The 25,484-nt window shown below is 41.4% G+C and overlaps 1 protein-coding gene across 1 annotated transcript in view; it reads left to right on the forward strand.

Annotated features, from left to right (window-relative positions):
- Positions 1–3,208: 3,208 nt before the first annotated feature.
- Positions 3,209–25,484, forward strand: part of LOC130128396 (histone-lysine N-methyltransferase SETDB1-A-like) — a 34,941-nt gene continuing 12,665 nt past the window's right edge. Inside the window, exons 1-16 of the mRNA XM_056298013.1 lie at positions 3,209–3,254; positions 10,704–10,884; positions 11,792–11,946; positions 12,517–13,068; positions 13,421–13,597; positions 15,167–15,374; positions 15,597–15,670; positions 15,936–16,126; positions 16,262–16,391; positions 16,646–16,757; positions 17,066–17,261; positions 17,490–17,848; positions 18,330–18,446; positions 19,335–19,504; positions 21,578–21,706; positions 22,059–22,127. Of these exons, the coding sequence (XP_056153988.1) occupies positions 3,209–3,254; positions 10,704–10,884; positions 11,792–11,946; positions 12,517–13,068; positions 13,421–13,597; positions 15,167–15,374; positions 15,597–15,670; positions 15,936–16,126; positions 16,262–16,391; positions 16,646–16,757; positions 17,066–17,261; positions 17,490–17,848; positions 18,330–18,446; positions 19,335–19,504; positions 21,578–21,706; positions 22,059–22,127 (2,866 nt within the window). The remainder of the gene's footprint in view (positions 3,255–10,703; positions 10,885–11,791; positions 11,947–12,516; positions 13,069–13,420; positions 13,598–15,166; positions 15,375–15,596; positions 15,671–15,935; positions 16,127–16,261; positions 16,392–16,645; positions 16,758–17,065; positions 17,262–17,489; positions 17,849–18,329; positions 18,447–19,334; positions 19,505–21,577; positions 21,707–22,058; positions 22,128–25,484) is intronic.

Raw genomic sequence — 25,484 nt, forward strand, 5'->3', positions numbered from 1 at the left:
TGCCTGGATTTATAGTTGTGTTCAGTCTAGCAGATGACAGCGCTGAGGATTCCTTTGACAAGAGAACAAAGGCCATGGGGTGTTTGATTCACTTGTGAACTGTGTAGACCGTTATTCAATTCCTGCTTAAGTATTAATAAAGGCTTTACACACCAGGGGGAGGTTGACTCGTATGTGCACAAGGTGCAAGTGTATGCTGGTGTATCTCGTGTGTCTTTGTGTGTATGCATGCATGTGCGAGGGGGGGGTATTTTGTGGGCTGCTGGTCTGCTCATTTTTCCTGATCGTGAGATGAGGGGAAAAGCAAAGAGTTTGGTAACAGACAACTGTCTGCCTTATGTAACTTAAGTTATAAGGAACCTTCAAGTTAAGGCAGACACAGGGAGATGCTACAAGAGCATTTCATAGTTTGGACTTAAGGTGGAAAACATTTGCAGCAGGAGACTTGCAGCAGGCCCCATTTTTTCCCTATTGGAAGAGGAATGGTGAGTTTGAACTCATCCCTGATCCTTGAATGATCCATTCACTTATTTGTCATTACATAGAGAGGTATATACATCTTTGACATTTTCTCTTCTGTCAGCAATGATGTGAAATTCTTTCGTGATGAACATGTACCAGTTTTGCACTTTCAAGAGCGATATGACCAATTCTGAAACATACTAAGCAAGAGAAAATGGCTTGGAACTGATAAACACAGTCTCTTTCTTGTCTCTGTGTCATGTTCTCCAACATAACAATTAATCAGGGCCATGTTGGAAAAATATCTTCATGGAGAATATAGACATGTTTATAGACATGTGTATATGATGCATCTTTTTGTCCTTTCTGGCAAAGGTCCTGTTTTAATTAAAATGGTATTTTAGAGTGTTACCAGAGTTCATGAACAACACGTTTTCCCTCTTGCAGGACTTATGTGGCATTTATGTGGTCTGACCTGCTGTTTATCTACCATCGATAAATGCCAAGATGACTCTGCTGTAAGGGTTAACGGCTTTCTCTCAGCATAGAAGCCTGATGAAACCACCTTCACCCTTTTTTTGTCTGAATTGCTGGTATCATTGTGACTACATTATCACCATCCGACAAAGAGTGTGTCTGCACATCCCTGTGTATCATTTATTCATCAAAAGAGTGGCACTAAACCTAAAGAACCATTGGATTAAAAAAAGAGGAAAAGAAGACATCAGTAGTCCCAATCATCCCCATGGACCAGGCTGCTCCCCCTGCATCGACACAGCTGGAGGTGGATGTGGACCTGGGTTTTGCGCTATTCTTTCTCTTCCTTCTTTGTTTTTTCCTACTGGTGACAGTGGTGCGCTGTGCCCAGACAGTGATGGATCCTTATGGCTCCATTTCAACCTCCACCTACCAGGAGGAACAGATCACTTGAGAGGGAAAAGGTGGCCTATACCGCAGTGGGAGCCTCATAACGCCCCTTTGTTTATAATTTAGAATATGGCAAATGGGTTGACTCGTGGATTTGATAAATCCAGCACAGGGAGTGCCCCTCACTTCATTGTGACAATGCATATGGATGTGTCTCATGAAACTACTGCAATCAGTGAATCAAATTGTCACCGATGTCATAAAACAATGAAGTTTGGTTGAATCTTAAGTGTTTTTGAATTGGGGGCCCTTCAAAGGGAAGAAGGAGAAAAAAATGCTGTTGTTCTGTCTGTGGACGAACAATGTATACCCAACTATCAGCATTATTACCACTGAGTATACAGAATATTTGGATGGTGTCACATTCTAGTCTTCTCCTTAGTACAATATCCACATCTGCAACTACCATTACACCACTGGATATGAGCTAAATTCTCAAAAACCTTGTTCCTGAAAGTCAACTAAGACCACAATACACAGAAAGCCAGAAAACGAGGACAAGAAAATGTGCCGTTATTCTACGATACAGGAGAAAACTTCAAGTAAACTTCGTCAAGTAAACCAAATCCACCATTTCTATCTTTGCATAAGAGGACTGTTCTACGACGGATTATTACCGAAATAACAGTGAATAAATCACTGGTTGATAAAATAAAATAATCTTTCATGCTGCGATTTGATGTGTTATGGTGTAGGTCTGCAACGGTTCGTCACACAAGATATAAAAAGGGGGGTTATTGAAACTGCAATTAAATCCAAGTAAAGCAATATAAGCTATTGCTTCGCTCGACGTCCCAACACGTTCAGACTTCTTTTTTTTTACAGGCCACTGACGTGTTTTTTAGTGTAGTGACGTCGTTGCAACGCACCACGCAGGTCACTCAAAACAGCGATTGGCAGCAGCTTTATTTGTTCCTACCCACATTTCATGAAGACCCGCCCTATTCTGCATCTGATTGGTTAGTAGTCGTTGCCTCAGTTGTTAGGTTGGTTAAGGCGGGTTTAGGGTTAGCCAATCAGAGGCAGAGTAGGGGAGCGTCTTCCTGGAGTGCGGGAGGGGGGGGGAAATAACCTCCCTGCACGCTACTTGTTAGCTGCGAAGTTGTCTGTTAGCAGTGGAACACAGGTGTTATAATAGGGCCCAAGTGTATTGATTTACCCACGTTGAGGTATCAAAGCAACGGATTTTACTTTTGCTAGCCGACGCTGTAGACTTTCCCATTGAGCCACTGAAGATTAGCCTCGCTGATTGTACAGGCAGTTAACGGTAATATTAAGTAGCCCATGGCTAACCGCATCTGAAACGAGGCTAACGCAAACATTTTGCAGTGGAAATACAGGAGCAAGCCTTCTTTTTTTTTTGCATTGGTATGTTTTGCTTTCTTTTTCGGATAGCATTATGAATGTGGATGAAACTTACCTGTCCTCTGCCACCAACGCCACTAAATTTCCTGCCAAACTGTGGCGGCTGGTGACCAACCCGTCCAGCCGAGCCATCCGCTGGGACTACAGCGGCGAGGGGCTCATCATAGAACAACAGCTATTTGAGAAACACTTCCTGTCCCCCCGTCGGAGCACCTCAGACACCAGGGATCTCTTCAAAACCACCAACTTTAGAAGCTTCATCCGTCAGCTGAACCTGTACGGTTTTAGGAAGGTGGTCACTACAGACGGCTCCCATCACTTTCACAACCCTAACTTCAAGAGGAACCGCCCTGAGCTGCTTGGGAACCTGAAGAGACTCACCAGCAGCAATAGGGCAAAGATACTAGCCGGCCTGGGAGTGAACTGTCGCCCCCCGAATCGCTGTTATGGATTAATGGCAAAGGGTGATGGTGACGATAAGGAGAAAACTAAAAAAGGAGGTAACTGTATTGCAATCTTTGTAAATATGCTGAATGAGTTCAAAATAAGGAAGCATGATATTGACATTCTCGCCGATAACCCATTATTACTATGGCTTTCAATTCAATGCAAAACTTTATTGCAGACTCGGGGTCCATAACAGACAAAGACAAATAGGTAAAAGACAATCCCTAGACAATACACAGAGTAAACACAATAAAATTACATATAAATGGAACAAGTCAGTGTGTTAAAAAAAAAGGCAGCTATACCAGTGGTCCCACAGCCGGGATTGGTAGCGTGTGGCACTGAATCTTATATTAGTCAAACTGTTGATGAGGACATTATCAGAGTCATTAAGCCGGCAAATAAATGTATACATAAGATTTCTTAGAAGAGCCTGAAAGGTACTGACTCCTGCAGCCACAAACATTTCACTTGCACGACACCATCTAGGTCTTTTTTAGCAGTATTCTCATGGCATCATTATAAGCCACTCGAAGCCTCTGTAAGCTTGCGTTTTTATAGTTTGACCACAGGGGGCAGTATAGAGTTTTGTACAATATGCTCTGAACAGAGATATCTTCACACAAACTGAACACATACCAAACTTGCGTGACAGTGTTTGCTTGTGCATACATCATGCGGCATTGCCTATAAATATCATCATCGTCTGTCATTTGTTCAGTAATATAGTGCCCAAGATATTTCACCTTATTACATACCACAAGATTATTATCACACAATTTAAAATCAGGAAATTTTAGATGATTGACCTCTTTGGTTCTGCAGATCATGACAACACTCTTACTAGCATTGTATTTGATATCATGCTGCACACCGTACACAGAACATATATCAAGGAGCTGCTGGAGACCAGCGCTACAGGGACTAAGAATGACAAGGTCATCTGCATACATAATATGGTTCACCAAGGTATTGCCAGTCATGCACCCAGTGTTACAGGCTTTCAGCTGCTTGGACAAATCATCAATATATAAATTATAGAGAGCCGGAGACAGAATTCCCCCTTGTCTGACACCATTGCTAACCCCAAATGGGGCTGAAACACTATTACCCCATTTCACTTGCATAGTCTGGTGGGCATACCAATAAGCCAGAATTCTCACAATGTATTTAGGGACCCCTCTTTTACTCAATTTAACAAACAATTTTCTATGATTAACACAATCAAAAGCTTTAGAAGCATCAATAAAACACATAAGAACCGATGAGTTTTGGCCTCTGTATTTGTTTACAATTTCCTTTAAGGCATATATACATAAGTCAGTGCCATGTCTAGCTTTAAAACCAAACTGGTTATCTGTGGAGTTGATAAATTCATGCACTCTATCCAGCAGTATTCTTTCTAGGACTTTTGACAGTATGCTGGCTAGTGCTATAGGCCTGTAGTTCTCTAGGCTGCATACTTTACCAGCTTTGTCCTTAATGACTGGCACTAACAGTACAGACAACATTGAGTCTGGTAACAAGCCATGGACCATGGCATATTTAAGGTGTTCAGCAGTAATGTGATCTAAGCCACTTGCCTTGTTACCAGACAGCTTGTTTATAGCTTGGTACACCTCGTGTGACATGATCACCATTGAATCATCACTCTCAATATTGCCCACCTTATACAGATCACTGTGGACACAATTGAATAAGGTACTATAATGCTGTCGCCATAACTCAGCAATATTGTCTGTACCGGAGATACCATCAACAGTGCATGGTAGAGATGTTTTATAGTTGTTGAGAGCGCTTACTTCTTTCCAAAAATTAGCAGGATTATTTCTTAGCAGCTTCTTAGCCATGGAATCTGCCCTCATGGCTTGCTAATTTTTACAGATGAAGCGAATGGTGTACTTGTATCTTGCATTAATGAGCTTCTTGTGTTCAAGCTCAGGCCCTTGTCTGGGTTTGCCTGCCATAGCCCAGGATTTAAAGGCTTCACGTGCTGCTTCATGATACCCAGCTACATACTTGTTCCAACCAGACCTGATGTTATGTGTCTTATTTTTATACTTGTAGTAGGGTTTACTACCTTCATACAGAGCACTAACAATATCATCATACATGCAGCAGAGCTCTCTCCTATGCCTCATATCCTTACAATTAATGTCTCTGCACATAACTGCATCTCTAAGCAGATGTATATTACCCAAGGTTTCATCTGTACGGGCATGATAGGCTAAGATGTTCTCTTTTGTAAGAGCTGACCAGTCCAACCTTTCTGCATTATCACTATCTCCATTACTAGACAGCACAGGCAGATGTTCAGCATTTATAGCCATAGCAAGAGGTATGTGATCAGTCTTTGCTGCTGCCCCATACATAATACCCATACTCCCCAACGAGGCATGTGCATCAGCAGTGCAAATACAGTGGTCCAGCCATGACGTAGTGTGCCAGGCCTCACTTATGTATGTAAAAGTATTTGTAGGCAACAAGACTTTGCTTGACAATATAAGATTATTATCTTGACAGAACTGAACCATGTGATTAGCAAATAACAAATTCCTGTCTGAGATATCAGCATTCAGATCCCCAATGACATACACACTGGAAGAAGTATTAGCTTGAATAAAGGAATTGATGAGTGCAAGCCTATTTAAATATTCATCCTCATTCTGCTGGCATTCATAAGGTGTATACACATTTAGGATAAAGAATTCCCTGTCATTGTGAGTAAACTGTATTGCAGTGCACCAGTCAACACCAAGCCTAACCACATTTATCAATGAGTCAAGCTTCTTATTCCATAGAATAGCCACACCCCCTGGTATCCTGCCTCTGACTATTCCCACGCCAAGGTCAGTTGTAGACTCCCCAGCCCCATGAAAGTTCTCATTGAAGGAGTTAAGTTTTTCCGATATTATTTTATTTCATTGCAATCCCTTCATGTGTATCCGTTTCTACCAGTATTGTTTATCTATTATTATTATTATTATAGAGTCATTCACAATGTTTGTTTACAATAATTTCCGGGTAGAGTACGCTTTCACAATAGTACAATTCAACGGCGCGCAGCAATCGAGCGAAGAACGGATATCTAAAGAGAAAATGAAGTCTTGTTTTGTATGGGGGTGCTGGGTAATGATAAGAGTCAAGGCAGTTTTATTTGTATAGGCCAAGAGTGTTTGTTCTTCTTTGCGGTTTTTTTTTTTTTTCAGATTGCAATACTAACTTTTTGGTGCATACCACTAGGGAGTACAGGAGGGTGTAGAACAGGATCTAGTTTACATCAGTCTAAAAAAAATCTCCATTTGTTCCTAATATCCCTTCCAAATCCCATCCTTGTCCATTCTCTCTCACCTTTTGTTGCAACCTTACCCTTTCATTATATTTGTCACAGTGCATTATTACATGTTGCGCATTTTCACTTATATTACAGTACGCTTGGGCGGTATCCATATTTTCACACCGTCATACCGACCTTAAAATATACCGCGGTATGGGGTATACCGTATTAATAATAAGATATATAAATAAGGTCATAAAGAGCGTTTGCGTTCTGCGAACACGTGTTACCGCACGGTGGCAGCACTGCGTTAAAACACTTTATCTTACCAACCAAAAGTTAATTTATTATTGATATAATAACAAAGGAAAACAGCTCTCCACCAAATTAACGGATCCCCCTCTCCTCTCCGATCCTCCTCTCCGTCCACCACTGGCCCCTGTAGCTAAGCGGAGAGCTCCGCCGCGGCGGGTCTAAGTGCGCGTGTGCGAGAGTCATTGTTTCCTGACTACATCAGGCGTAATTTATGGGGGGCTCAGGGGGGACATGTCCCCCTCAATATTTAGAAGAGGTGAATTTGGCCCCCCCCCCAAAATATATCATGAATGATAATGTTAACTCTCTCGCCAAAAAAGGTAAAATAACAACACAGACAGTCGAACTACTTCAAATGTCATTCATACTTGTTTTCCAACGATTTCATACACCCCTATGCTTGGACCATACCATTTTAACCTTGCCACTGGGATTGCCGACCTCGTTGCTGTCTTGCAGTTGCTCCTGACAACCAGGAGACCGGAGCATGAATGATCGTGTTACCAAGTGTAAGTAACGTAGCTAGCCAGCTTGCTTGTCTAGCCCAGTACACCACCCTTTCCTACCTTTGGGGTTTCTGAGTTAGATTTTCTTACGTATTTCTGGATGAATTATAGCCTTATCTAGTTTACAACTTGTGTTTGGGGTTATCAGTTCAGACCCCCTCACGCACTTGCTAACAGTAGCCCCTAGACGTTTATGTTAGCTTAAACTACTTCATCATTCTACTTCATTATTTTCCTTTTTGTGTCACTATAGGCTAGCCTATCTGAAAATTGTTTTTCTTTTACATAAATAAGACATTTCCACGATAAATTGATGTAGAAAAAGAGCAAATTGGTGCATACAAATTCACCAGAATGCAGGAAATTAAATGTGTGATGCTCAAAATTTCCAGGGGGAGGACCCCCGGACCCCCCTCGCTAAATGTGTCCCCCCCCCCAATGTTCAAGTGAAACTTACTCCCATAAAAAAAACAGTTCATGGTCTTACGAATTTATCATAATTCATCCGTTGATTTTGTACCAATTGAACATTTGAAACCGGATAAACCAGTATTATGTGAATAAATGGCAGACTTTGCTAAATTGATTAAGCATTTGGTGGGGGGCGGGAACATCGGTAGGCTGCTCTATTACACTTTCGCTGATCCAAACATCGCAGAGATGCGCCAGTGGAATGAGCACACTTGCTTAAATGAAAAACTGGGCGTGGCGGTATGACGGTATCAATCAATCAATAAATCAATCAAGTTGCATTTTATAAAGCGCTTTTCTAGCTGCAACAGCCACTCAAAGCGCTTTACATTTCTAGTCAAATCTCAATTTCAGACACCTGTTATAACAGAGCACAAGCCGTATGGGGAAATCATACCGCGGTGTCAATTTAATACCCCGGTATACGGTATTTTCGGTATACCGCCCAAGCCTATATTACAGTGCACATATACTTATGAATTTACTTTTCCCAAGAGAAATAGTCTGATCAAACCTTAATCAGGATAAAACGACCTCCTCTCTTCTACTTCTATAGCATACATATAATATGCCGTTACTGTCCTCACGATAGAGTGGAGAAGGGTTTCAGGTTTTTCAGATTTCCATCTGCAAAGAGCAAGTATGTTCAAAGCAGTGTCCGTTTAGATGTAAATCCCCCCCTCCAACCACAACGTGGTTCGCAATTGCAGTGGCTTTGTTCGTCTGGTCGCCGTGGGAAGAATTTGTCGGTCTGTATATACATGTGTGTCAGTCTGTATATACTACATGTGTGTCCGTCCTTCGATTTTCTCGACAATTCGCTCAACTCAAACAGCTTTACACTCGACACTGCACTTCCCTCGGTCCTCATCAATATACACCTGCCAAGTGCGAAGTCGTTTGGATGAACGGTTGTCGAGAAAAGCGAAGGACAGACAGAAAGACAGATTCCTTCCATTAAAGTTGGATGCTCCTATTTCCTCTCTCCTGAGTTGAATCTTTCATTTTTACTTAAAGCCTTTCATGCATTGTCGAATGAAATGACACTGATTTGTAATTGATAAAACTGATTCAACATCTGGCAGCAACATTTTGAATGTTTTCTTTTTTTCATGATGTTTTTTCATGCGTTGTCAAATGAAATGACGATTGATTCAACATCTGGCAGCAACATTTTGAATGTTTTTTTTTCATGATATTTCAAAGTGTATACATCTCATTAATCTAAAATGCATGTTTGCTGCTTTCATATCTCATTAATGACACTTTCACATTAGGTTGGAGACCTAATTTACCTGTTGACAGACTAAAGAAAATGACAGCTACCCAAAACTAGCAGTTAGTCCGACTGGCGGTGAGATGTGGATTTGGTTTATCAAAGACACTAGCAAAACAACACAATATATAAAATAAGCACAGCAGAAACGCCAGATAGGTTGGACCGCTATGTAACTATATATCTTCAAATGGTACAGCTGAAAATGACAACAGAAATAAACAAGTTTGCTGATTTCACATATCGCCGCAATTCAAATCAACCGCCAGTTGTCTAGCCAGAAGTGACTGTTATTAATGCGACGACACTGTGATTGAGTCTATACTGTAACTGTGACGCCTGATGCAGGTCAGAGTTATTATAGTTTTGTATTTTTCATTAGATTTTATTTTCATTTTATATATTAATCTTTGCTTTCAATTCAGTTTAGTTTGAGTTAAGTTTCCAGAGTGGGTTTGCTTGTTTTATTTGTTTTGTTTTTTTAAAGTTTAGTTTTTATTAGTTTCAGTATTTAATTTTTTAATTTTTTTTTTTATATAATATTGGGGTATTTTTCAGGGGCAAGATTTAAGAAGTTCAGAATAGGTATTACAATACAAACACAACACTTTGTGAAGGCAATTGACTCACAGTCATGTAGACATCTCAGTCTCAACAAACGTGTACCAATGCCTCTTCATGCTTGTTGTGTTGACAAATTCACAAAGACTAAAACTAAAGATATTTTCTGTATATTTGTATTTATTTAAGTTTTGTAAGTACACAATAATCGTTTCAGTTTTTTTTCTAAAGTCTAGTTTTTATTTTATTTCAGTTAACTAAAACATCTTTTCACACCTGGTTTTTAGTTCAGTCTTAGTTAACTATAATACCCTTGATGCAGAAGCAGGCGTCGAAATCCACAATTGACTTGACCTATTATGAAACACTACACCAAATGTCTGCATTCACTGAAGGAGCTGAGAACAGACTACTTCAACTTTAAGGGAGAAAACATTAGGCTAATGAACTAATACTGCTTTTGAAGTGGCACAAAAAAACCCCACATCGGTAAGCTAGGTGTGATGATGCAAGTTCACTAACATACAGCCTTTGTCTTGATTGTAGACATTTGGTGCAGCGCCTACATATACGTGTCTGAAATATGGCACAAATCTCATATTAAGTGGAGTGTGAAATGGTGTAGCAGTGCCGATAAGGACACTTTCATCTCTTCCAATTGCTCCTAACATTGCAATAGTCAGGTAGCGTTATGGCAAATGCACACTGTCTGCTTATGTATAAAAGCCCACTCAATGCTTACCTACACCTAGATGCACAAAAGGTCTAAATTTGATAGGGCCATTTTCGTCTACTCCTAGCAGTATCACTCATAGCTAAAACTTTGTATTATTATGATTTTTATTGTTCAACTTTGTCATTGCTTCATACGCATAGTTCAAATTTTGATTATGTAAGTGAAGAGCAGAGGTACAAGGAAGCAATATGTGCCACTACTGCTACTGTTGATACTAGTATAGTTGATATGTTACTTACATGATGCAAGTAGAGCAGGAGTCAGTAGATGGTTACAGAGTAACAGTGCAAGAGGTTATATTTGTGATGATTTATATATTGTATATACTGTATATATATGAATGAGCCTGATGTGTTACAGCAATTGTGGACAGCGATGATGGGGATGAAATGGAAATGACAAACGATGAGCTCCAGATGTGGATCAGTGAGTGGGTGGAGAAGAGCAAGCTGTTGAACCTGGCTGATCAGAAGAGAAGCCAGCTGCAGTCACTGCTGGAGAAGAGGGAAAAACGGGTGGCTGCCTTGCTGAAACTCTGCAAGTAAGCATCCTACCCAGGCTTTGTTTCAAATATCTCATGGAAGCCAGACAGACGTTAACTTCCTCTTGCTTCAAAGTAGTCTAATCAAACAAATATGACTGTTCTAGTTAGGTACACAAAATTGAACGCTCAGTTTTATGTCTAAAAGAAACCATCTGGACATTGGTTGGTAGATGACTTGGCACACTGACAGTGCTTCTGTTTCTATAGAAAGGAAGAGGGGAAAGGGAGCTACATGAAATTTACCCTACATGTTTTATGATGTTTAGATTAAAATAAACATTTGAGTGTTGGCTTTTTTAATTAAAGCTACAATCCTGAAGATTTACATGGAAACAAAATTTCATTTTAGATACTTTCTTTCACTGGCATATTTAAGACAATAGCTAGTATGTAAATATTTAAATCATGGATGGTTTTGTTGTCAGTTATTGTAATCGTTACTGTCAGATAGGACTTTCCTGGGAAAAATTACACAGCACATAGCATTTCACCTTCTCACAATAGCAGTCAACTAGAGTAGAGTAAGGCTGACAGTAGCGAGTTTGAATAAGAATCAAAGTTGTCATGAGTCATGATTTACAAGCGGATGTGGTAGACCAAGCTCACAGAAGACATCAAAAACTAAAGTTCAACCATGTTTTTTTTGTTTGGTGTTGAGAAAGTTGCTGAAACAGTCACCATCAGCACTGGTGACTGTTTCATTTTGAATGGCTCTCTGAGATGGAGTGGTCAAACACGAATACAATTATCAGTATCACATTAGGTGTCAGCCAGTTAAAAAGAAACCGGAATCTTCAGTGTTGTAGCTTTAAACGTGATCTATCTTGTTGGAGTGCAGCATTTTCCCCTCCATATTTGCTCCTATATTAATATGCTTGATGATTCAATTGGCGATGTCTTGCAGGTCAGTAGCAGAATGTGAAGCTGTCACAAAGAAGCTGTACAGTCTGCTCGGGTGGGAGTACAAAGATGAGGATTCTGATGATGAAAAAGCAGGCAGTCCAAACCCTGCTGCTGTTAATACTGATGATGATAATGACAGCGCGGTCATGGACTGTGGTAAGTAGCTGATCATTAAGATGTGGGACAAACATATGGATAGATCATTGTGCGTGACCCCTTTCAACCAATTAAGATAAATGATAACATGGGGGTCCGCGGTGGTGTAGCGGTCTAAGCATCGGCTTTGCGTCGATGCAGTTGCCCACTGGGGACTGGGGTTCGCGCCCCGGTCTCGTCAGATCCGACTATGGCCGGACTCCATGAAGCAGCGATCATTGGCAACGCTGTCTTCGGGAGGGGGGCGGAGTCGGCTTGTGTTCGTCACGTGAATGCGTCTCTGTGTGTGTCGGAGGAACAGTGGTTCGGCTTGGAGTCGCCTTGTCACAAAAGTGGGGAGGCGGTCTCCTTCGAGACTGCCGGCCGGAGAGATGCAGTTGGCGAACGCAGGCAGTATGAGGGTGGGTGTTTGAATTAAAATAGGGATCGATTGGCCACTAAATTGGGAGAAAAAAGGGGAAAAATCAGAAATAAATTTATAAAAAAAAAAGATAAATGATAACATTGTGAATGTCACATTTGTATTTTGGCTGATTGTAAGATGCAGTTTGGCCTATGTTTCCTTTGTAGATGATATGCCTCAATCCCCATGTGAGGATATTTCCTCCGAGACTGATGCGCCCAGCTCTCTGATCCCTGACAGCCCTACCCTCCGCCCAATGTGCACCCAGATCATTAACACTCAGGATTCAGATAAAGGTGAAACACTGCCGAGGGATGAGGCTTCTAGTTCTCCTGCTATAAAGAGGCGTGCGGTGGTTAAGTTGACCAGACTTTCTGAGGATGAGATTCGGAATGCTCTTCGTTCACTGACGCCTGGACAGTACAGCAGCGAAGAAGAAGAAGAAGAAGAAGAAGAAGAAGAAGAAGAAGAAGAAGAAGACGACGACTTGAGCAGCTGTGATTCTGATAATTTCTGGGAACCAAAAAATAAATCTAATGTTTCAGATTACTCAAACTTTGAGAACAAATTAAAAAAACCGAAAGTGAGTGTTGCAGATAACACAATCAAATCTCAACAAAATGTAAATACTGATGCTATAGCCACCCAGTTAAAGAAAGAAATCAAAACTGAATTACCAGTGAAAGAAACTTGTGATGCTACGCAAAGGACAAATAAAGGTAATCTTTTTCATTTAATCCCTACATTTTTCTACAGCTACTCCCCAACCCCCACCCCGAACCCCACAATACTCCATGTGCACACATTTCTGCTATTATAGAACAAACGGGCAGCGCTTGTTGGCGTTTTCTTGCCAAAATTGGATTTTCTCCTGTGTTGAGCAATTTTCAGGATATGTGAACACTTTGAAAGTTGTTGAAAAACTAATATATACCCAGGAATAAGAAACTAGGCATCCTCTTCTCAAACACAAAAAAAACCATTCATGGCTTTCATTTCACAAGCAATTTTAATTTTGCAATACCTCTTGTTTGTCAGCATTATCATAACTGTTTTTTGCTGTCTTCTCAGTAACAGCAATGGGTTTCGGGGGTGTAGTGTCATCTGTTTGCCAAGCCCCCACCAAACAAGCCACAGGACCCCCTCCCGGCCTGTCAGAGGAGGTGGTCACAGTTAACATGGCAGTCCTGGCCAAGAGGATGTCCAACAAGTGGCAAAAGGGAGAAATAGTGGCGATCCCAACAAAGGGTAAGGAACAAAAAGCAGTTGATGACACATTTCTTTTAGTGGGAGGGACATAACATACTGTGTTTAAAGAAAACATTGTAATTTTGAAATTTTTATTGTTTTGATGGGCATTAATTTCTAAAGGGGAGACTTTCATAAATTATCCTTCAAGCTACACTAAAAACGTTAACATGTTTTGCTTTCCTTAATGAGCTGATATTGCTTATCATGTGTAGCAAACAAGGCTACTGTTAGTGGTACACATTGGCTTGAATACAGAATGGTTACATTAATTAATTTAATTTTTTTTTCAGTCTAATTCAGACACTGAGTTTTAAGAGTGCGACAGTTAATAATATACAAACTGTAAGTCTACCACTGAAAGGACACTCAGATCAGTAAATTATAAAATATTCCTTGAGAAGTTCTAGTATCAGTTCTAGTTTCAGTGAAAATAGTTACAAACTTTGTTACACAAGTGGATTTCAACGCTATTGAAATTTTTTTTTTGAAAATCTGTTCTTGAAAATCTGTTTGCCACTCTTAAATACCTGTTTCAGCAACCACACTAACCTTGTCTCAACTAGAGAGAAGCTGCCGTTAACCAGTGCGACCTCATCCTGAGTTCTCCATTTAGGCCAGTGAGGAGTACAGCTGGGGCAGGAACAGGGAAAGCATTGGGATGTTGGCAGTTAACATCTGGATAAATTCTCTCATTACATAAACTCAGTGTGTAGAATCCCATTCATAGGTAGGGTTTGGTATCATTTGGATTTCAACGATTCTGCTTATCAATTCCGAATTTAACAATTCTCAAATCCGATTCTTTGAGGAGCAGGGTCAAAACAGGTCACTTCATAGAAAAGAAAAACATTTTTAAAAATCTTTACACAAGTCATATTCAGAATTGACTTCATATAGTTTATGGAACCTGTAAATTAACTTCATACAGTTTAGTTTGGTTGCTTATTAAATGATATGATTCAATAATAATCCTTTCATTCTTTTTTCATTCACTGTATTGTAACTAACACCGGAACCCGCCGAAATGAGAACACGGCAACAGTCTAAAAAAAACCCGATTAATTTACATTTTAGGGAGTTGCAGCCCATGTGGGTGTTGACAAGAAAGAAGTAGGAACATTGTGAACATTCATTTGCAAAAAATAGATAACAGTATTTGAACAATTTGGGCAGTTTTTAGCAAGTCGATCAAGTATAGCTAGTTTGCTGTCTCGCTGTTAAGAGTAAGACAGATGTTATTTAATTTTCGCTAACCCAACTGCGGCGAAGTGCTGGCTGTTGGCTGAGGGTTGACTGAGGAGGACGAGGCATGTGAGGTGGAGGGAGACTGGTGCAACACGTCAAACACAGTACACATTGATTTGTATACTATGCTGGTGAAGGTGTTTTGTCAAGTTAGTAGTGCATCTTCCCTTGCACGAAGTAAGTTTGATACCAGTGTTGCACTGTGGCGGCCCGTTTCAAACAAAATGAAGCCAGTGCTTTTGAGTGCTTGCTGCCGTCCATGATGGTGCATGGCTCTACCCTCCTAGTCTGGCTTCATTCTTGGCCTTGCATTCTTTGCAGAAGATGGTGAGTTGAAGTACAAGGTTGATTTCAGAGAGGATGGGACCAGCCTGGTCTCTGGACATCACATGGCGTTTGATCGTATCCCGTCCCTGGAACGGCTGTATGTTGGTGCTCGTGTGGTGGCCAAGTGCAAACAGACCAACCAGTCTACCTCTTTCTACTCTGGTGTGCTTGGAGAGCTTCCCAGCAGAAGGAACCGCATGAGGTAGGGTTGTGAGAGTGCATACCTCTAGAGCTTGTGACTCCAGCCCCATCTATGAACATTTTTAGAGCTTAAATTATGTTTTCTTTACACAGTGAACTTTTTACAAAATTATTGCGTCAAATCTTCCCCGATGAAAACCATTTGATGGATTGTTCCTGTAACAGTACTTTTACAGTCTTAAGTAGCTTTTTAAACATCTATTTATACGTTTTTATGTTTCAGGTTCCTGGTCTTCCTCGATGACCACACCCCGTGCTATCTTGGCTTGCCTTCTCTTCACCTGGTTTGCAGACCATGTAAGACTGAAAATCAAATGTTCATTTGTAGCATATTTTCAATCTTGTTCTTCCTCATGGGTCTTCAGCACTGAAGAAGAACACTCCTCTACATAATAATCCCATAACAATGTATCACACAAATTTACATACTTACATTCAAGCAGGGCAGGAATAGGAAAAACTGCAGAGGCAGCCTTGGTACAGTTTTTGCTAGCGAGCTAAGTAGGGCATGTCAGCCAATAAATGAGCCAAACCTCCTCCGTTGTCTCTCATTCTGTGGCAGTGAAGAATGTTTGGGATGATATTCCAGACTGCAACCACAGTCATTTCATTCAGGACTATCTGACTGTCTGGCCGTACCCGCCCTTGGTCGAGTACAGGGTTGGAGATGAAATCAGCGCAGAGTTTGAAGGAGTCCAGAAGAAATGTGATGTGAAACAGATTGACTGCAACTTGGTTCATGTTGTTTTTCAGGTGTGTAGTATCTCCAAATAGCCTGCATTATGTTTGCAGTAATCCAATTTCACTTGTAGCTTTTTGATACCTTTTTTCTTTCATATTGTTTTTTGATTTATTGGTGTAAGGTAAAAAATTATGGGTCCTATTCAGGATGACCAACATGAGGAGTGGATCTACCGAGGCTCCATACGACTGCAACACTTGGTCAATATGAAAGAACATATGAAGCTGGTTCAAAAAGACGAAGGTAAAGACTATCCAGTCTTGAACCCCACACCAGGTATGTCAACACAACACTGACAACAGTTACTCTTGTTTTTACATTGTGTTTTGTTTTGTTTTTTGTAACTTCTGACATGGTAGGTCACATTAAGTGATGGGTCTGAATCAGATTTGGTGTCATTCAAAAACTTGAAAAAACTGGAAAACCATTTCTTGTTTATGTCACGCTAAAAAGAAATATGCGTGAGACTTTAATCATATCGTTGTATGTATCAGTTCTGAATTGCTGTTGTTTTTCTCCCATTCTGTCAGAGTCAACTCTACTGACCACCCACACCAGTAAATCTCAAGATGGCGCCACGTCAACTCATGCTTTAGCAAAAAACGCTTCAACCAGCAAAACTGAACAGGCAGTTGACTCCACGTTAGTGAAATTAACCATTTTGTAGACAGTTTCCCATAGTAGAACATGGAGCTGAATTTAGAAGTTTCTTTTGTATTAATGGAATGTTTTCTTGGTAGTTTTTTGTGACTCTTTCAGAGTGCTGATATTGCAGTATTAGAAAATTAATTTATTCTGTCACATACTATATTATCTTGCTATGCCAATACTACATCTATCATAGATGCTAGTTGCTCTATAGGCAAAAAGCAGAGCTTTTTCCCGTTATCCTTATCTATTCATGACCTTGAATTTTAAATTCTATATATCAAACATTCTTTTTGTGTCAGGAATGCCAGTGAATGGAAGGTCACCATCCCAACTCCTGATGTGGTCACCTATACCCCACATGAATGTTGTACTGCATGCCTGGACCGCATCAGGCCTTACTGGGACATGAAACAGCATCGTGGGCGCAACCCACTACTCATTCCTCAGCTGTATGGGTTTCGGCGCATGTTAGCCCCTAAACATAATAAAAGCAAGGTAAATTGTCTGTGTTTTCATTTGACACATTAGGCCTAAGTAATGCTGTACTTTGGTTGGTTTTTTTTTTTTTGGAGCAAACTGAAGTGACTGTCTTTTCTCTAAATTATAGATTTACACTGAATAAGGAAAAAATGTGCTCTGAAATTCTCTTGTCCTTTAAGTGACTGTGGTTTCCCCTCCCTCCAATCTTCCTCTTTCATATGCCTACTCTCCCTGCTTCATCAGTCCAAAGTGTCATCCCATTTGTACTACTGCAGTCCATGCGGCCTGAACCTCTCCAGCATTGCAGCAGTGCAAGACTATCTATACCAGACACACTGCGACTTCCTCTCCCAGGAGATGTTCTGCCTAGACCCCCATGTATTTACCAGTACCACTTTTGAGACCCTTCCGCCTAAGATCTACATTCCAGACCTGGCTGAGGGCAAGGAGAACCAGCAGGTGTCTTGCATCAATGAACACAACAACATCCGGCCCCCTAAGGTGGCCTACAGCAGTGACCTTGTGGTTAGAGGCGACATCTCTATCAACAACAGCCTTGACTTCATGCCAGGCTGTGACTGTACTGATGGCTGCAGAGACAGGTGCACATGATTTGAGAACAGTTTTGTTCTGAACCAAACAGAGGTCACTATTTGTTGGTCAACTTCATTTGTTGTTTCAGTGTATCATCAAGACATGCCTGATTTTGTTACAAAACATGTTTGGATGCATAGGGAAATGATTTTTCCAACATTGCCTTCAGATCCAGCAAAGACCAGATGTTGCATTGTTATTAAAATTCTGTAGTCTGGATGCAACCAACTATGATGCATGTACTGTAGAAGTCATAAAATTATGTTGAGGATGAAGGGCATAAATGATGCAGACTCAGTTCAAATAAATCCAGCCACAACAGACACATCAGTAATTTGTTGGTCAATTGTGGACATGCCCTGATATGATCTAATTAAATCTTAGGAATCAGACTTTAAAATGGCATTAAAATAACTAGCATATCTGATGCAATGTTTTAACAGGCGCTAAAGTATTAACATGACCTATTTCTATCCATCTTCAACAAAGTGTGGCCTGCTCATGTCGTCAACTGACTATTCAGGCTACTTCCCTGAGCCATGGGGGACCAGTGCATACCAATGCAAGCTACAATCACAAGAGACTGAATGATCGTATTATTACTGGGTGAGCCTTTCATTACTTTTATTTCATGTATGTTAAATATTCATAATATTTCTGTTTAGTTGAAGATGAACACTATAAAAAAACAAGTTGTATTCAGAAATATAGTTATAATGGGGGGGCACATTGGCCCAGTTGTTAGTGCTGTTACCTCACAGCAAGAAGGTCCTGGGTTCGAACCCCAGGCTGTCCCAGGTCCTTTCTGTGTGGAGTTTGCACGTTCTCCTCGTGTTTGCGTGAGTTTCCTCCGGGTGCTCTGGTTTCCTCCCACCATCATAAAGACATGCATTTTAGGGTTAATACTCCTACCTGTGCCCCTGACCAAGGCAATGGAAAGAAGAACTGGAGTTGGTCCCCGGGTGCTGCAGCTGTCCACTGCTGCTATACAATAGCATGGGTTAAATGCAGAGGACAAATTCATTGTAAGAACACAATGTCAAGTAAAGTGGCTTTAATAATAGGAAAGAATGTGATTTTATCTAAAACAACTACTTGAGGCTAAGCATCTCCTCTGTGTCAAGCCTTTTCTTGGTCTCTTGACATTTGAATCATCTAATTTACTGAATTAAGTAAGCAGTGCACTTGTGTTGCTTTAAGTGCACTGCTGTTGTCTCCTACAAAAATGAGAGGGGAAAAATCCATTACTTGGTTCAAAAAAGTCGAACTCTGCTCAGGATATGCTGAGGATATTTTCATCGTCTACATTTTTGTTTGTGTGCTCAGCTAGTGTAGAATGCAGCAGGCTGAATCTTCTCACTCTGCCATGAGTTACATAATCTTAAAAAAAAATTAAACTGGTCTGAATTACTGCATTGTTTGTAGTGCAGCCTGCAGTTTGGCAACAAGTCACCTGATGATCTGTCATGTTGTCCTCCCATCATCCCTTTTCAGGTTGTATGAGTGCAATGCTCAGTGTAGCTGTAATCCTCGCATGTGCTCCAACCGGGTGGTACAGCATGGCATTCAGTTGCGGCTGCAAGTCTTTATGGCTCCTGGCAGAGACTGGGGTATTCGATGTCTAGACGATGTGGCCAAGGGCACCTTCGTTTGCACCTACAGTGGTAAGACATGCCCCAAAGGTACATGACTGATATATTGCAGTGCTCTAATCTTCATCTGGAGGCAAAGAAGACTACAAAATTTTGATCCCATTTTCCAGCATGATACTTAAGCTTCAATTTAAAGTGGGTTTTAGAATTGGAACTTGTGATTACTTGTGGCAAAGAGCCCTCTCAAGACTGCACTGCAGATTACCTTAACTTGGGTTACACTGGAAAAAAAAAAAGATTCCTCCAAATGTCATTACAAATGTAGATAGACTTAAGCAGATTGCTAGTGTGCTAGGAGCAAATAAACCATTCAGCCAAAACATTAGAACCACTGACAGGTAAAGTGATTAACATTTGTTATCTCATTATAATGGCACCTGTCAAGGGGTGGGATATATTAGGCAGCAAGTGAACAGTCATTTCTTGGAAGTTGATGTGTTGGAAGCAGGAAAAATGGGTAAGCGTAAGGCTTTGAGTGACTTTGACGAGGGCCAAATTGTGATGGATAGCGCATCTGCAAAAAGACAGGTGTTGTGGGGTGTTCCCGGTATGCAGGGGTCAGTACCTATTAAAAGTGGTCTGAGGGAGGTCAACCGGCAACAGGGTCATGGGTGCCCAAGGTTCAATGAAGCACGTGGGGCACAAAGGCTAAGAAGAGCTACTGTAGCTCAAATTGCTGAAAAAAGTTCATGCTGGCTATGAAAGACAGGTGTCAGAACACACAATGCATCGTAGCTTGCTGTGTATGGGGTTGCGTAGCCACAGACTGGTCAGAGTGCCCATGATGACTGCTGTCCGCTGCCGAAAGCGGCTACAATGGACACATGACTGTCACAACTGGATCATGGAGCAATGGAAGAAGGTGGCCTGGTCGGATGAATAGTGTTTTCTTTTGCATCATGTGGATGGTCGGGCGCATGTGCATCATTTACCTGGGAAGGAGATGGCACCAGGATGCACTATGGGAAGAAGGCAAGCTGGTGGAAGGAGTGTGATGTTCTGAGCAATGTTCTGCTGGGAAACCTTGGGTCCTGGCATTTATGTGGCTATTACTTTGACACATACACCTTCCTAAACAATGCTGCAGGCCAAGCACGCCCCTTCGTGACAATGGTATTCCATGATGGCAGTGACCTCTTTTCAGCAAGATAATGCACCCTGCCACACTGCAAAAGTTGTTCAGGAATGGTTTGAGGAACATGACAAATTAGTTCAAGGTGTTGCCTTGACCTCCAAATTCCCCAGATCTCAATCTGATCAAGGATCTTTAGGATGTGCTAGAAAAACGAAGTCCGATCCATGGAGGCCCCACCTTGCAACTTACAGGACTTAAAGGATCTGCTGCTATCATCTTGGTGTCGGATACCAAAGACACCTTCAGAGGTCTTTTGGAGTCTATGCCTCGATGAGAAGGAGCTGTTTTGGCAGCATGAGGGGGACCAACACAATATTAAGCAGGTGTTTCTTTTTTCTTTTTTTTTAGATGCTTAAACTCTTTCCATGCACTTGCTATATATATATATATATATATATATATATATATATATATATATATATATATATGGTGTTTTTTTTCCCTCCCCAATTGTACTTGGCCAGTTACCCCGCTCTTCCGAGCCATCCCGGTTGCTGCTCCCACCCTCTGCTGAGCCAGGGAGGGCTGCAGACTACCAAATGCTTCCTCTGATATATGTGGAGTCGCCAGGTGCTTCTTTTCACCTGACAGTGAGGAGTTTCGCCAGGGGGACATAGCATATGGGAGGATCACGCTATTCCCCCCAGTTCCCCCTCCCTCCCGAACAGGCGCCCCGACCGACCAGAGGAGGTGCTACTGCAACGATCAGGACACATACCCACATCCGGCTTCTCACCTGCAAACACTGCCATTTGTGTCTGTAGGGATGCCCGACCAAACCGGAGGTAACACGGGGATTCGAACAGGCGATCCCCATGTTGGTAGGCAACGGAATAAACCGCCATGCCACCCGCATACAAATGTTTTTAATGTTTTGGCTGACCAGTCTATCCTATTGCACTAGCTTGACACAATTCTCGAATGTCTTCTCTTTTTGACTGTATTTACAGGCAGAGTTATACATGGTGAGAAGAACACTCATGCAGCTTCACACTTTGCCAAACTCAATCTTATAGAGAGAGTGGACATTCACAAAGAGGATTATGAACCTGAGGCCTATTGTTCAGACAGCGAAACAGGTAATGTTTACAAATACATTCCCTTCTCCTAGAGGAAGAATAATTTGAATTATTTTACTTGTAAATGGCAAATACACAGCTTTATAGGGCAGATTGTGTAGAATGAAAAGCAGCACCATGTTAGCGCTGCAAACTGGATCAGCTATACATAGTGTACTGAATTTTTCAGCAGGAGCTATGTAAAAGTTCCAGTTAAACAGAAGACTGGGAGGATGTAAGGTCCAACTCTTGTTTCTGTCCAGTGCTTAGATTTTCTAGAAAATACTTAAGATGATAAACGTTCCTTGTCATCCATTGAGGTGTGGGAAACAAAGACTGTCTTTTTTTTACTCTTTCTCCTAATCCTTCACAGCGCTATCAGCTGAGAACCTGGAAGAGTCCCTGGAAGTAGAGAACATTAATGCTGGCAGTGGCCATGAAGGTAACAGTGAGAGGAATAACAAAGATGAGAATAAAGAGGAGTGGGACATCATTGATGTGGGAAATTCACTGACCCATCTGACAGCAACTCTGATTCCAATAACAGAAGTTGCTTCACAGATGCAGGGGTCATGATACTGCAGGAGGATGAGAGAGAAATTTGGGGGGGATACCCATACAGACCTGATCATTAATTTGTCAAAAAAGGATATACAGTGCTTACAACCATATTGAAGCTAGTTTGTAACGTATGAACTGTTTTTTTAAAGGAGTGGATCGTATGCTCGTCTTTTTTCAACCTTTATTTTGGCCATGAGAAGCTTGAGAGGAAGACAGAGTAGGATAGATATAGGATTGAAAGCTGTGGCAGGATTTGTTCCCAGCCCAGTGGGAGCGTACATGTGGGCACGTAATATACATTTCCTCCAATTTTATTTGATTGATCAAAATATTAAACATTGGTAGCTATCATCATCCAAGATATGAATGCCCTTAATATAACATTTGGATTTGGTTTTAAATGTTTGAGATAATATGGAAATTAAGACAAAGTAAAAAATTGATAACAATAAGGCTTAACATTAAGCTTCTATTTGAGCAATATGTTAGTCTATAGAATTAGGTTTTTCCCTTCTGTTATGTCATAAATTTTCATTTTTGCCTGAAAGATGTATAAATAATGAATTCAGTCCTTAAAATATCTAAATCCAAACCTTATATTAAGTTCTCCCACTTCTTGGCTGCTCGGGCAGGACTCACTCATCCAGTTTCTGTTATTTCCTGTAGCCTTTCCTGCTCGTCCCATCACTTTAGCTCTGTGAGACGCATCTGTTACATTATCCACAAAGCTGATTGTTTGACCTGTTTTCAGCCCTAGGGAGGCTCCTACCCTTATGCCTGTCTGTTGATTATCCTTATGATTGTTACCCTCAGTGACATCTGTATCATTGTCTGTAACACCCCCAGCCTCACCGTCATTGTTCATATCAACATTTATGTCACAATCAGTACCAGGTATGTTCCCACTGTCATTGTTATCAACATCCACATCACTATCAGTAACAGGTACATTCATATTGCCCTCAGTAACATTCTCCCCAGAGTGCTCTAGACCCTCACTAGCACCTACTTCACTCTTCTCAACCTTCTGCAACCTAGAATGATGAACCCTGACATAGGTCCCACCATGGCGTACAAAGATCACCACCCCATCTTGTCCTATCACGACTCCAGGACCTTTCCACTCAACACAGTCTGTCCTTTTGTAGAACAGCTTGTCCCCAGTTTCATACTTCTCATCTGTTGGACGAAGTTGCTTTCGTAGAGCTCTTCTGATTCTCTCTTAACACTCTGCCTCTGTGAAAGCTTTCCTTACTGCATGTAATGCTGTTATGTGCTGTCCCACCCATGCACTCATAGTAGTTCCCTCCAAAGCAGGTGGCTGATCCACTAACACAGAGGGAAGGTTCGGATTCTGTCCAAACACCAGCTGATGTGGGCTGAAGCCATGTACATTCTGCATTGTGTTTTTTGCCATGAGTGCCCAATTCAGTGCAGTTTTCCAGTCAACTCCGTTGTCAAGTTTTACCTTCAGTATTATCTCTGTGAGCTTTTGGTTATGGCGTTCCAGCAAGCCATTGCTCCATGGACTATAGCCAGCAGTCGTCTTTATCTCGATGTTGAAGTTCTCTGCCATGTCTCTTATTTCCTCATTGTTGAACTCGCCGCCATTGTCGCTGAAGAGACGCTCCAGTGGACCATGGACACTGATCCAGGAATGTCCAAAGCATTTCACTATCACACTTGGTTTCTTTGAGGTCACAATGCCACCCGCACTGAAGCGTGTGAAGTGATCGATAATGTGCAGGTACCACACATTCGGTTCTAGCTCATGTAAATCTACTGCCACAGTCTCATTGTATCGGGAGGCCATGGGCAGACCAACAGCAGGCTTGGGCTTAGGCTTGCTGTACTTAAGACAAATCTCACATTTTCCTACTATCTCCTGTAGAATAGTAGTGCTCTCATCATCAGTGTTTCCAGCATTTATCAGCAGCTTCTTCAGTTTGTCAACTGATGCATGTCCGAATTGCTTGTGAAGTTTCAGTAAAGCTTTGTGTTTTTGTTCCTTAGTCATATTCTCTGTGATAGCCAGGACCACATTCTCATATGTATCGCATGGGGACTCATTATCCATTATGTTCAGACAGTAGTGTCCTAAGGAGGTCATCTCCAGAGCTATCAGTTGCTGAAACATTATTGCTGTATCGTTCTCCAAGTTCAGCACAGCTCCTGCTCTCTTTAGCGACGTTTTACTCAGCAGTAAAGGGATGTCAGATGGGACCACTTCTGTGTCTATACAGCATTTTGTTTCTCCTATCTTGGCTGGTATCTTGACCTTTTTTGTCGAATGTACAACTCGCCCATCCCCAAACTTGAAAGGCTTGCTACTCTCTGTGTTAACTATTTTCTGTACTTCTTTCTCATTTAGTCCCCCTACATAGTTATTCAGCCATTTTTCACCACTGACAGTCCTTGTGCATGCCGTGTCAATGACAGCTGATCCCAGAGCCTCAACCATGAATATTTCCGTATCCGATTCCTTAGAAAACAGCGTTATATTACACTCATCAGGTTCTTCTGTGCATTTATTTTCTTCTGTCATCTTTACGTGTTCTTTCTTATGTGGGCAATCTTTCACCCAGTGGAATGTGCTTTGACAAATCCCACACTTTGTTCGTCTTCCGTACTTATCAAGTGGATTTGTGCCTGCGAGTGGTCCTCTAGCTTGCACACTTTGGGTTCGTGGGTGCGGTTTTCTTTGATCTGTGTAATAGGCTGCATCCTGACTCACGTTAATGGCTCCCGCCTTCTGCTCACGTTTTTCTCCGAATATGCGTTTCAGTGCTGACTTCATATCATCAAAAGTGTGCTTACTACATGCAGTCAATGCCAGTTGCTTGTCTTTCACATCAAGACCTGCTGTATCCAGTAGTTTAAACGCCAAAACAGCGTCGGGCAGAACCATCTCGAATTTACGGATCCTGTTGTATTTCTGTTCAAAATCAACAATAAAGTCCACCATCGAGATGCCATTTCCCCTCAATATTCGATCAAACTCAGAATAGGTTTCGTAGGCCCGGTCCTTCTCTTCTCTCAAAAAAACCTTGTCAAGTTCCCCAATCAAAGTGGTCATTCCATCATCCTTATTTAGATCATCCACATTTATTCCAAAAGCAGTATCCCTCGTTCTACCTGTCAACGATAGAGCCACAGACAACGCTTGCTTTTTCTTGTCCAAGTTCGTCACCCATCTCCATATTTCCACTTCATTTTTCCAGTTTTCATACGGCTTCTT

This window comes from Lampris incognitus, chromosome 18, assembly GCF_029633865.1.
Source record: "Lampris incognitus isolate fLamInc1 chromosome 18, fLamInc1.hap2, whole genome shotgun sequence".
NCBI classification, from domain to species: domain Eukaryota; kingdom Metazoa; phylum Chordata; class Actinopteri; order Lampriformes; family Lampridae; genus Lampris; species Lampris incognitus.